Here is a 13,623-nt window from a genome sequence, read left to right as displayed (position 1 = left end):
CACTTCCCAGCCTTCCCTACCAGGTCTGGCCCTCCAAAATACCACCTGTGCCTCCTCCCAGCCTTACTCTACCAGTTCTGGCCCTCCAAAAAGCCATCTGCCACCAGTTCCCGGCCTTCCCATACCAGTTAATTGTAGAACCAAGTAACATGAAGTCTTTGACAACTTCAATCTTTTCTCCATTTATCGTGATGCTGCTTATTGGTCCAGTTGTGAGGAGTTTTTTCTTTATATTGAGGTGTAATCCATACTGCAGACTATAGTCTTCAATCTTCATCAGTAAGTGCTTCAAGTCATCCTTACTTTCAGCAAGCAAAGTTGTGTCATCTGTGTATCACAGGTTGTTAATGAGCCTTCCGCCAATCCTGATGCCACGTTACTTGGCCCATCTAGAGAACGGCTCTTGACTGAACGTCCACTCTAAGCTCTGCACAGACCCACTGTCCACACCGAGGGGCAGCCCCGGAGGAACCCCCAGCCACCACTACACACAAGTCCTCCATCAGTGGACCAGACCCGGGGCAGAGGCGGCGGTTTGGTTCCCATGGCAACTCCCTAACTCTCCCTGTCGCGCTTCCGGGCCAGCTAGCGGCGCGTCCCAATGACGTCACGGAGCCACCTTCCGGCCGGTGGCACTGTCGGGCTGAGGTTGTGTGGGCTGGGGGCGCCATGGGGGCCACTGGTGACGCCGAGCAGCCGCGGGGGCCTGGCGGGGCAGAGCGGGGAGGCCCCGAGCCGGGGGATGCGGGCGCAGCGGGGCAGCTGGTTCTCACGGTGAGGGCGCCCCCGGCAAGGCCAGAGCCGGGCTGGGCTCGGGCCGACAGGGCCTCGGGCTCCCGGGTCACTAACCCGCGGGCGAGAGAACGCGGCGGCCGGTGCTGCCGAGGGGGTTGGTGTTTTCGCAGCCGGTAGACCTGGATTCAGATTCTGGTGCTGCCTTCCCAGCGAGGTGACAAGGGCCAGCCCTGTAAACCCTCTAAGCTCCAGTTTGCTGTTCTCAGTGGAGATGTCTAGTCTTTGCCTCAGAGAGCTGTGGAACTGCGATAATCAATGCGGGTGAAGCGCCCAGCGCATCACCTGCCCCTAGCGGAGGCCCTCCGTAAACCCTTCTTCCTGACGTCCCAGAAAAGCTGGGGGTGGGACTTTTGACGCAGGAAACTTTTCCTCGGTTCCTCTCAGCAGGTTCCTTCCAACCGCTGCCCCACTTCTACCACAAGGTGCGAGAGGCGGTGAAGGGATGTGAGAAACAGGGATGTCTAGGTTTAACTTCATACTCACCCTGGCACCCTCACCCCAGTGTCACGGGCCTCAGTGACATCTGCTCCCCTGGTCCCCACAGAACCCTTGGAACATCATGATAAAGCACCGACAGGTGCAGCGAAGGGGCCGCCGTTCGCAGATGACAACAAGGTAAGGCTGGTCTCTGGGTGGACTAACCTCCCGAGCCCTGGCTAAGATGACAGCTTTGGAGCCCTTACTGCTTCAGGCTGAGTTGAGATCCAGGGTGGAAGGAGCCCTGGACTGGGAAAGAGGAGACCTGCCCTTTGTGTGACCTTGAGCAAGTCATGTCCCCCTCTCAACTCACATGCAAAATGAGAGGGAGTGGATTAAACAATGCCCATGAACCCTGACATTGGCATCTCTGTGGTGTGGTCTCTAAAGAGGCAGGATAGCGTGGAGGTTGAGACCTGGAGTCAGACATGGGTTCTAATGCAGACTCTGACATTTATTAGCTGGTGACCTTGACATCCCACTTAACTTCTCTGAGCCCCTATTTTTCTCAGCAGTAAAGTGGGGCTAATTGTATCCGTCTGAGAGAAGAGATCCAGCAGCAGATGTGCTTTTTCAGTGCTGTTATAGCTCTTGACCTGGGTAATGATTAGATGGGTGTTCACTTTATAATTATTTTATTAAAGCATATGGCCCTTTCTGTATATTATATTTCATAAAATGATTATGATGAGAATGAAATAAAGTCATGTGGTTTGCACAGAACCTGGGCACATTTTTTTCTCTATTAAATATATCTGTTACTGTTAAAGGATCCTGTATCAGTAATTAGTGGGGCAGACTGGGAAAATGTGCTTGGGACATGCCCCCTACAAGATTTACATTAAGTACCCCAAAAAAATTGGTCTTTGTACTAGATTCCTGAGAGAAAATGTAAAATGTAAAAGATAAAACCATGATGTTGATTACAACTTGCAGCAGTCCTATAGGACAGAGTAAAACTGCCCCATGCCACATTTTTCTCCCATGGAGCAGCTGGGGGATTCAAACTACCAGCATTTCGGGTAGCAGCCAAGCACTTAACCACTGCACTACTCCTAAGAGAATTCCTCAAAAAAAAAAAAAAAAGTTGGAATTAGCCCAGTGGTTTACGCGCCCATGATAAGGACTCCATAGTTGACAGGTTATGCCAGAGGTGACTATGGGGTGGGAGCTAGCCAGGCCAGAGACCCCCATCTTGTGATGCCTCATTATGATCTTGTGACAGCGACTGATCTCAGGGAAGAGGGGCTGGAGTATATTGACGTAATGAGACCCCCAGCAGAAATTCTGGATATAGAAGCTCCATGGGCTTCCTTGTTGGTATAAGACATCAGTGCACATGGGAGGGTAGTGTGTCCTTTGGCACTTAGCTCTATGCTGGAAACCCTTCCAGACTTTGTCCTATGTATCTCTTCATTCATACCTTTTTTGCTATAATAAAGCTGTAATCATAAGTGAGTTCTGTGAGTCATCCCAGTGAATTATCAAACCCAGAGTAGTGGGAGCCCAGCAGGGACTCCCAGGCTTGTGGCTAGAATTCTGAAGGTGTAGAGGAAAATCCAGAATTTGTAGCCAACAGTTTAGAAGTGAGTGTGTCATGAGAACTCCCAAACTTGCAGCTGTTGTCTACCTATTTAGCAATCTGAAAGATGGTATCCCTTTAACTTGTGAGGCTGACCTAGCTCCAGGTGGCTAGGTCAGAGGAATACATGATGCATGGGCAGCCAGTGTCAGAAATGAACCGAGTGGAACGTAGAGATTTGATTTCTGTTGATTGTCATCTGCATACCCCCTGATTGTGTCCCCCTCCTGAATGCAGTTTCACAGATCCTGCCATTTCCATGGACCTCCTCCGTGCTGTCCTGCAGCCTAGCATCAATGAGGAGATCCAGACTGTCTTCAACAAGTACATGAAGGTGAGAGGAACACAGGACAAAGGACTGACAGGGAGAAGGACTTGCAGGCAGCCCAGTCCTTCTCCTGTGTCAGCACTCTCTCTGGGTCTCTACTAAACAGAGAGAGTCAAACCTCATTATTCGCGGATGCCAAATTTGTGAATCTGCCTGCTCACTAAAAGTTATTTGTAACCCCAAAAGCGATGCTCACAGTGCTGTCACTATCATTTCACGAACATGTGCAAAACAGTGGAAAGTTTGAATCTCCATTGCATGGGTTCCCAGGCGAGGTTGACCTAGGCAATGCTTGCCTGTTTGTTCTAGCTCCCGTACAGTAAACAAGTGTCCATTTGCCAGTGTTTAGCATCATGTTTTTCTCATTTTTGTGCTTTTCTTGTTGACTTCACTCTCTAAAATGACCCCCAGGTATAATGCTGAAGTGCTGTCTAATGTTCCTAAGCACACAAGGCTCTGATACATCTTACAGAGAAAACACATGAGTTAGATAAACTTCATTCAGGCATGAGTTATAGTGCTGTTGGCCATGAGTTCAATATGTAATGGATCAACAATAGTATCTTTAAATAGAAGCACACATAAAACAAGGGTACGTATTGATCAGCTACATAACTGTTATGGCTGGAGACTTTGCAGGAACCTAACCTTGTATCCCTTAGAGCAGTGTTTTAGTGTTCACTAATTCAGTGTTTGCAGTGACTTTATAAAACATGCTGTGGTGATGTGGGGCGTGGAGTTGATTGTGACTCTAGCAACCCTCTAGGACAGAGTAGGACTGCCTCATAGGGTTTCCTAGGCTACAGTCTTTATGGAGCAGATTGCTACATCTTTTCTCCTGTGGGATGGCTGGTGGGTTAAGCCATCAACCTTTCAGTTAGTAGTAGAGTGCTTAACCACTGTACCACCAGGGCTCCTCTTATAAAACATAACTACTACAAATGATGAGAACTGATGTATCTAACGTTTCCTAATTCTGAACCTCCAAGCAGCTTTTTTTCCCTCACTGGAGGTAATTTGAATACATCATTTGCCAAGCAGCTGTGAGGGTGAAAAGTGTTATGTGCTCAGCACAGTGCCTGGAACACGATTGTCTAAAAAATGTTTTTGTTGTTTGTTTAATGATATCACCAGTATTATTATTTAAATTATTTTCTGGGCCCATAAGTGAACTTCCACATGGCTGTACCTCAATGTCCCATGGATGCTTCAAACTGAACATGTTCAGAGCTGAACTTTCATTTTTCTTCCTAAACCTCTTCCTTTTGTATTTATTCATTCATTCAACAAGTGTTTTTGAATGCTGGCTGTAATGCCATGTGTTTTTCTAGGTGCTGGGGATACAGCAGTGACCAAAACGACAACGTCCTGGCTCTGTTGTGTAGGATTTAATCTTAGAAGTTAATAGAGAGATACCCAGGTTTGACATGTGTAAGCTCATTTAGTGTGCTACAAGGTAGCCATGGCAAGGCCCACGAATAGCACCTTACAATGTCCATTTAGAACCAGAGAATCAGAATTAACTATTACAATTACAGTGCTAGTGCAGTGGTTAGAGGCCAGATCTTTATGTTTTAGACATTTACATTTAACCAAAGATCTTGGGAGGAAGGTTTGACCATGACTTGAACTCCGCAGAGATCCTTTGTAGCTAGGGACCAGGGTCAGCAGCAGCAGGCAGAGTTTCACCTGGCTCTTTGGTGTTCAGAGAGAGTGAGAGACTAGGGAAAGATCATTTTGCCTTTGCCTTCTGTCAGTGAGTGAGCAGAAATTCAGGGTTTATATGTGAAATTCATACCTTGGCCTCACATAATAAGGGCTACTGTGACATTAAAGACTAGTATGTTATGTCTTCTCTCCAGGGTTAGAGATCAGATGCTAAATGTTGCATATTCTCTTCAAGGGTAGAGATTAGGGAGGCTGTTCAGCCTTATGTCTCAAGGCTAATTTTCAAAACATGACTATGTTTTGTTTTTGTCACAGCGTGCCAGGTCAGAGCGAACTTAAAGGTTGTTTCTCTTCTTCACATAATTCATATGCTTCTATGTCTAAGTTCAGAAATCTTCTAAATAACTTTTTTTTATTATTATTTTTACTTTTATTGTCAAAACCTACATAACAAGACATTCACCAGCATAACAACCTCCACATTTACAGCTCAGGGACATTGATGATATTTTTCTTGTGGTCCCACCATTACTGCTATCCTTTTCCAAAATATTCTACCACCATTAGCATAGACTCAGTGCCCGGCAAACAAAAGCTTCTCCTTTCCCCCTCCCTCCTACCCTTATGTATATATATATTTATACACATATTTTCCCCCTAAATACGTTTATGGTGACAGGTTTCTAATAACTTATGTTAGAGAGCCTCATAAAGGTACACATATTGCTAAGTTCACACTATCATATATCGATTTTAAAAGTATAATAGTGACTTACATCTTACATGATTTGGGATCATTATAAAACACACAGAATAGTCTTTTTAAACAAATATGTACTGTGTTAGAGAATAACAGAGGAGGTCAGGAAAAGAGTGACCAGTAGGGAATAGGGGGCTAGGAAACCCTCCCATACTGGGACATGTGAGCTAAGAACCTAATGGAGTGAGAAAAAAGCCAGTCACACAGATACCTGGGGAAAACCATCCAGGCCGACAGCAAGGGCAAAGGCCCTGTGGCAGGAATGCGCTTGGCGTGTTCCAAACCACAAATTGGCCAGCAGGGCTAGAGCAGACTGCGCAATAAGAGAGGTGGTCTGAGAAATACCTGGGCCCCAGCTCATACAGGACCTTTTAAGCTGTGATGAGCACTTTGGGTTTTACTCTGAGTAAAATAGGGGAGTTCTGGTAGCATAGTGCGTAAGGCACTTGACTGCTAACCAGAAGGCTCACAGTTCAAACGCACCAGCCACTCCTCAGAAGGAAGGTTGGGCAATCTACTTCCGTAGTGATACTGCCTTGGAAACCCAAGGGGGGTCGCTATGAGTCAGGTCCAAGTTGACAACATATAACAACAACATGAGTGAAATATAGGTCCTCAGAGTATTGAGCAGAATATAGGAGGACAAGGGTGGAAGTGGGAGGACCACTTAGGAGGTTATTGAAATACCCAGGCAAGAGAAGATAGTGGTTGGGGTGTTAGCAGTAAAAACACTAAAAAAGCAGTGAAATTTCACGTGAAGTAGTAAAAGGGCCTGATTCTACGTGAATTCTAAAGGTAGCAACAAGATATGCTAGTGATTCAGATGTGTAAGATGAAAAAAGAAAGAAGTAAAAGACTCCCAGATTAATTGCTCTGGGCAGCTACAGAAATGGAGTTGCCATGAACAAGCAGGGGAAATCAGGAACTCAGTTCTGGACACAGTAAGTTTCTATGGTACCACCATTCACTTAGAAGCCAGGCACCCTGCCTTCTCTTTCATCATCCATATGCAGTTCTGTGCATCCCGCTTCACAGTCTGTCAGACACATCCTTCTCCCTTGCTTCTGCCTTGGTTCAGGCCGACATGATGTCTCACCCGGACTTTTGCTGTACTCCCTATGCTGCTATCCTGTCACACCTAGATAGAACAGTCACCCGTAGGAGATCAGAAGGGCAGCTGTTTGCACTGGGAGACAGCTCAGAGGGCAGGAATGCATAGAAAAGAAGGACACAGGGAACAGGTAACCACAGGGAGGGAGCTGCTACATTGAGAAGATTGCAATCAATGTCATCAAGCAAAATGCATATGAACTGTTGAATGGAAAAGGAATTTGTAAACTTTCATCCAAATCATTATCAAATAAATAATAACAAAAATGCCTCTGTTTGTCCACACTGCCAGAGTAGTTTCTAGAATATAAATCTCAAGGTGTCACTCTCCTGCTTAAAACCCCTCAGCAACTGCCTGTTGTCTTCTGGACAAAATCCCAATTCCTTAGCGTGGTGTATATGGCCTACTGTGACCAACCCCAGTGTACCTTGATTGTTACTACCCCTAAATTTAATTTTTGCACCAAGCTTTCTAACACCACACCTTCCCATATGCAGAAATAGAGAGGTTAAGCTACCAGAGACCAGGTCAGGTTAGTCGAGGACTGTCTGCTTCTAAACCATGTCCTTATTGCTTCCCAATAGTGGATACCATGATTCAGGACTTTACTGGTAAAAACTGCAATAAATACAATTTGTGGTTCCGAGATCCCTGCTTTGACAGTCTATGAAGACACTGTTACTGTGGTTGTTTTCAGACAAGGTGCAGACTGTCTTGATTGCATTATGGTTTTGGATGAGTTCATCGCTTACATGCTTATAGATTGACCTCAACTGATTGATGTGACAGTGTTCCCAAATCTCAGCTACCCATTTCCTTAAAATGTTTTAGGATAAGTGCCTTCCAGATATGACACTGTTAATCTTTATTGATTGTTTTTCTGGTTACTAAATGCATACCCCTTTTCTTTTTCATTTTTAATAATATAGATGATACAATGGATTGATGGATGATAGAGAAATGGATTAATGGACACATATGTGATTAAACAAATAGAGCAAAATGTTAAATATAGAATCTAGGTAGTGTGTATTGGGTGTTCATTGAGTACTTCTTGCAACTTTTCTGTATGTTTGAAAATTTTCATAGGAAAATGTGTGAAAAAATAATACAGATATTTAAAGAAAAAATTGAAAGTCACTAAACTCACCTTCCTCTGGTAGCATAGTGGCTAAGACACTTGCCTGCTAACCAGACGGCTGGCGGTTCAAATCCACCAGCCACTCCTCGGAAGGAAGGTTGGGCAATCCTACTTCCGTAGTGATACTGCCTCGGAAACCCAAGAAGGGGTCGCTATGAGTCGGGGCCGACTCGACGGCACATAACAACAACAACAACAACAAACTCACCTTCCATGTTAACAGTGGCTACATGGTCTCCCAGATTTATCTGTGTGTGTATATGTGTGTGTGTGTGTTTTAAAAAGTTAGGATCATTTTACATACACTTTCTACAACTTGCCTTTTCACTTAACAGCATTTGTTGGTCATGTTTTAGGGTCAGTGGTCAGTACGTATAGCTCACCCTATTTGTAATAGCCGCAGAGTGGTCTCTTGTATGAGTGTACCGTAATTAGCCAGTCCCTCAGATATTTGGGTTGTTTCCAATTTTTTTCTATTACAAAAAATGTTACAATGAACATCTTGAATGTACTTTTTTTCTTCACTTATGAGAGGTTTTCTGGCTGTGGGTTCCTAGAGATGGAGCTTGTGAGTAAAAGAGAAAACACATTTTTTCCCTCCAGAAAGGTTCTGCCATTTTACATTTCTATCAAGAGTATTTGAGAGCATCTCATTCATAACCTAATTACATTCTTATGTCCAAAGGTCGCACACATTCAGCCATATTCATTGTACTGCCTACCTCATAGACTGGTTGTAAAGTGTTCAAATTATTTCAACTGGCTTTCACTTGGTATTTCCCTGTTGAACACCAGGATTAATCTCTAGTTTTCAGCTTTTGTCTTATAGTCAAACTCTTCCAACCACTCCATTTCATTTCGTCTGAAGAATGTTCCTTCTAAAGTCTTGGTCTCTGGTCCAGTCCTTTCACGCTCTTCTCCTTGGTTTGATGTTAATGACACAGGTAGTTGACCTTGCTAAATATAAAATGGCACACATATCCCATAGTTGTCTGTCATATTAGCATTGGTGTTAGGGTCCCACATTTTACTATGCCCCAACAGAACTGACACTATCTAGAGACATGACTTGGGTTCTATGACTGTTCTCCCAGGTGCTTTGGTTTAGGACCTTAGGTCACCTTATCCTGGTGTTTTCAGGCTGAAGCTGTCCCTTGTACCCAGCAGAGAACGCTTTGGCTTTCCCTTTCCCCAGCAAGCCAGGGCAGCTGGCATCCTGCGCTCCTTCCTGAGTCACATTGCTCCCATTCAACAGATGTTTCTTTCGGATGACACAGAGTCAAAACTCAATTAGGACTTTCTTCAGTCTGGGTCTTCCTGGGCCTCCTCTGGCCTGTTCATTTCAGGCACTGACATTCTTTTTTTCTTACTACAGTCTTAATGCATCTACCTTATAAAAATGAAGAGACTATAGATAAGGAAAAAACACTAATAATCCATCATCTCACCACTATTAACTTTAGCATATATCTTTATAGTGCTTTTATCTCTATGTGTTTATTTTTTGCAGTATTACATAAATAGGCTCATATTGAATATACCAAACTTTTAAAACTTGCTGCCTTCAACCAAAACCAAGGCAAACCAACTCATAAATCACTGGGTCCATTACCCAGAGTGATTTAAGCCAATAAAGACACACTGAGATAAATAGTAAATAAAATAACAGCTTTTATTAAGTTTGCATACAAACTGATAGAAATATCCCTCTGATTCTGTCCCTAAGCAGCTTTTATAGGGTGGGGATTATATCCTAATCATGTTATATATACAGTTTCATAGGATTAGAGGTTAAGCATGTGCAATGAGGGATGCAAACATGGGGACCCTTAGCATGTCTCATAATATTAAATCTCCACCCAGGGTATGCAATTTACTATGCTAATATCCTCTTTCACCCAGATTCAGACTGTTGCTGGGTCACCAACTAGTCATCAGCCGTGGATGACCTTCCTCCTGCATCTGTAAACCTCCTGACCATCTGGTTTCTCTTAAAAGTTACATTTCTACTCCCCTTATCTCATTGGGAGAAACCCAGAGAAACTTTTTAAGGAACACTGCATTCTTTTGATGAACGCTATGCATCATTTCCCCCCTTTGCAGCTATTGATGCCTCATTCATTGAATGGTGTTAGTTGCTTTACTGGTTTATTATGTTTATGCAACCTCCTGGCCATGCTTCTGGGTGAGGGCAAGGGGGCAGGGTCACCCTGGAGAACTGCTTGTAGATGTGGTCCTCTTGGTGTAAGCTGAGGAATAAAGGAATACACGGCATGAGACAGCATCCAAAGACACCTACTGTAATGAGGAACGTGAAACTCGCGAATAAATGTTTGCGCCAGTGGAGGCTGGACAACCATGAAGTTAGCTGATCTGGGTTAAAATTGAATTCTGGATGCTACTTTATACTTGAGACTACCTTTTAAACTTGTTTAACTTTTTCTTCTCCGAGTTGAGCACTGTCAATTAGATTGAAACAGCACGTTCCTTTGAACTCTTCACACCCATGATTGTGCCTTATTAAGTAGTCAGTGGCTGCATGGTTTTCTAAGACTGCTTTCAGACCCATTTTCACTCTTGGCTTAAAGATCTCTAGCTTGAGACACATAGTTTAGGCCTTTTGCAGCTGTGCTTGTGAGGGCATTAACGTTTCAAGCAATAACTTTAGTGAGTGCTTGTATTCTACTCAAGACAAACCAAGGGCCATCTATTCTACTTTGCTTAATAAGGTGGTTTTTCACTACAGTTTTCATCTAAAGTTAAAGAGTGGCATGTTCTGTTCTCCTTGGGTATGGAGGGAGGACAGCGGTTAGCCTCAGTATGGGACAGTTTTCCAGTTGCACTAACAGGTACGTCTGAATAAACTTCAGCTCCACATAGCAAAAACTATCCTTTAGGTAACTTGGTGTGGCTTTGACTGTAAGTAACAAATGTTACAGCAGTACAGATCATAAAACCTTGATATTTGGTAAGGTAACCCACTTTTTAGGGTACTTAACAAAAGAAACACACTGTTCAGAAAGCATCACTGTTTTGACAAACAGGGAAACATACTTTTGTCTTTATGGTAGCTTGCAGAGCTCTATTTCTATGTATCTGTAAAGTTAATAATCTCATTACTGGTTTTGAAAATTGTTTATTTCTAATTAGTTGTACTGGAGTGCTGACTCCTATTAGACACAAAGTGAAACTTTCTTTTATATACTTTGCTCCTGATAGAACTCTGAGATATTTAAGACCTGCTGAGCTAGGTAAACCCAGACATCATCATTTTGGTCAAATTTTGGTATATTAATCCCCACCAGAAGACCGAAGAAGAGTTGATGCTTTTGAGTTGTGGTGTTGGCAAAGAACACTGAAAGTACCATGGACTGCTAAAAGAACTAACAAATCCGTCCTGGAAGAAGTGCAGCCAGAATGCTCCTTGGAAGCGAGAATGGCTAAACTTCGTCTCACCTACTTTGCTCATGTTGTCAGAAAGGACCATTCTCTGAAGAAGGCTATCATGCTTGGTAAAGTGGAGGGTCAATGAAAAAGGGGAAGCCCTCAACAAGATGGATTGACACAATGGGCTCAGGTATAGCAAGGATTGTGAGGCTGGCACAGGACCGGACAGTATTCCATTCTGTTGTACGTAAGGTCGCCATGAGTCAGAGACAACTCGACAGCACCTAACAACAACAACAACAATCCCCACCTGGAGAGGACTAGCAGGAAAGTAACTAAGGCTTTCATAGTCTTTTGAATAAGAACTTAAGGTCTTAAAGTGGCTCACGTTCCATCTGTTGCTCTGGGTTTCAGTCAGTGGGTTGGTCAGACTGAAGTGCAGATTTCAGCCTGATGTGATGAAGCCAAGGTTTCACTCCTAACTTCAGTGCAGTGTGAGTGGTTAGAAGAATGGTGTAAGGCCCCTTCCACTTGGCTTGAAGAGGTTCGTCTTTTCAGGTCCATAGGAGGACTTGCTCTCCTGGAAGGAAATGATGAGCAGGAACATCAAGAGGGTATTTCTGCTGTAAGTGGGAGTACCAGTGAATAGAAGAAAGCACAGTAGACAGACTTTACAAGTAAGAATGGACCCCCTCATTCCCTGACACGTACAATTGATGTCCATTTGTCAGCTCAAGATTCCTGGAAAAGGGCCAGCCAAATAGGAGCTCAAATAGGCTTAGCTTTGATTTATCTCTAGGTGCTATGCACACCATAACAGGGCGATTGGCAAGGCTTCTCTCCATTGTTAACTTTGCTTCTTTGCAAATTTTAGCTGTCTACCTTTTGAGAATTTAGTTCTTTCATTCAACCTTTCCACTGATTGGAGTCACAAGATTCAATGCAATTTCCAAGTGATGTGTAATGCTCAAGCAACTTAAGTCACTTTTGCTGTGAAGTGTGGCTCATTATTCATTCCCATTGCTGGTGGGCAGGCTGAAACATGGGATGATTTTTTGAACTAGTGCTTTTACAACTTCTCTTGCTTTGCTGGTCCTGTAAGGAAATGCCTTCACCTATCTAGTGAAGGTGTCTATAAGCACTAGCAAATACTGAAATTTTCAACTGTACACAGCATTTTAGCAAATTCTACTTGCCATTGCTCACCTGTATATGCTCTTTGAGCTTGGACTTCAGGTAAAGGGGTTTTTTGAATTTTTGGATTGTTCTTTACACAAATCAATCAAACTTGGCTTACTAGCTAGATGACTGAACGTAGTCCAAATCCCAAGATGTGTTGTTTCACCTACTCGTACATGGTATCCTGACCAAGGTGGGAAGAGTCATGAATTCTTTTTAGCAATGGCTGCAGCATGTATTTGGGGACCATTACTTTACCATCTGGAATGTGTTTATATTTTCTGCCTAAACAGGATGCTTCCTGTTCCTGGGCAGTTTTTATGGTTTTTTTCTAATAGTCTGACTCTTCTAATTGCTGTAAAGAGATCTGGGGGATTGAAGAAGCCTAGAAATTTAACATAGAAATTAGTTTTGGTGGCTTTTTTGCTGCTTCGTTTGCAAGATGATTGCCTTTAATTATTTGTGTAGCGCCTTTTTGATGGGCTTTGCAGTGCATTACTGCCACCTTCTGGGCTAAGCGAATGGCCTCTAGAAGTTGAAGGACAGCAGAGGTGTGTTTTAGTCAGAGGTGAGTCATTCTCTCTTTTCATGTAATCTCATGGGCTTAAGGAACCTTAAAAACATATTTTGAATCAGTGTATACATTAATGTTCTTTCCCTTGGGTAATTTAAGAGTTCATAGGAGCTCTGGTGGTGTAGTGCCTAGGGCACTTGTGACTGCTAACCAGAAGCCTGGCGGTTAAAACCCACCAGCCACTCCTCGGAAGGAAAATTGAGTAATCTACTTCCATAGCAATACTGTCTCAGAAACCCAAGGAGGGGTCACTATGGGTTGGGTCTGACTCGATGGCAGTGTATTTGGTTTTTTAAAGGAGCTCTAGTGGCGTAGTGGGTAAGGCCTTTGGCTGCTAACCAAAAGGTCAGTGGTTCAAACTCACCAGCTGCTCTGTGTGTGTGTGGCGGGGGGGGGGGAGGAAATCTACTTCTGTAAAGATTTACAATCTTGGAAACCCAATGGGGGTCGCTATGAGTCAGAATCAACTTGATGGCAGTGGTTGGGTTTGATCATGGCTAACAACTCTGCCTTCTGGGTAGAAGTATAGTCTGATACATGGCCAGCTTCAGTTGTTTCCCAGGCTGTGACAACTTCGATTCCCATTCTCAATGATATCACTGCCATCTGTGTAGTATTCAG

The 13,623-nt window shown here is 43.7% G+C and overlaps 1 protein-coding gene across 1 annotated transcript in view; it reads left to right on the top strand.

Moving 5' to 3' along the window:
* Positions 1-669: 669 nt before the first annotated feature.
* DNTTIP1 (deoxynucleotidyltransferase terminal interacting protein 1) overlaps positions 670-13,623 on the top strand; it is a 30,795-nt gene continuing 17,841 nt past the window's right edge. Inside the window, exons 1-3 of the mRNA XM_007938378.2 lie at positions 670-774; positions 1,340-1,410; positions 3,092-3,188. Of these exons, the coding sequence (XP_007936569.1) occupies positions 670-774; positions 1,340-1,410; positions 3,092-3,188 (273 nt within the window). The remainder of the gene's footprint in view (positions 775-1,339; positions 1,411-3,091; positions 3,189-13,623) is intronic.

This window comes from Orycteropus afer, unplaced genomic scaffold, assembly GCF_000298275.1.
Source record: "Orycteropus afer afer isolate SDZICR_OR568_19922 unplaced genomic scaffold, OryAfe1.0 scaffold00049, whole genome shotgun sequence".
NCBI lineage: Eukaryota > Metazoa > Chordata > Mammalia > Tubulidentata > Orycteropodidae > Orycteropus > Orycteropus afer.
The sequence above is the reverse complement of the archived record's forward strand: the minus strand, read 5'-3'. Positions and strand labels throughout refer to the sequence as shown.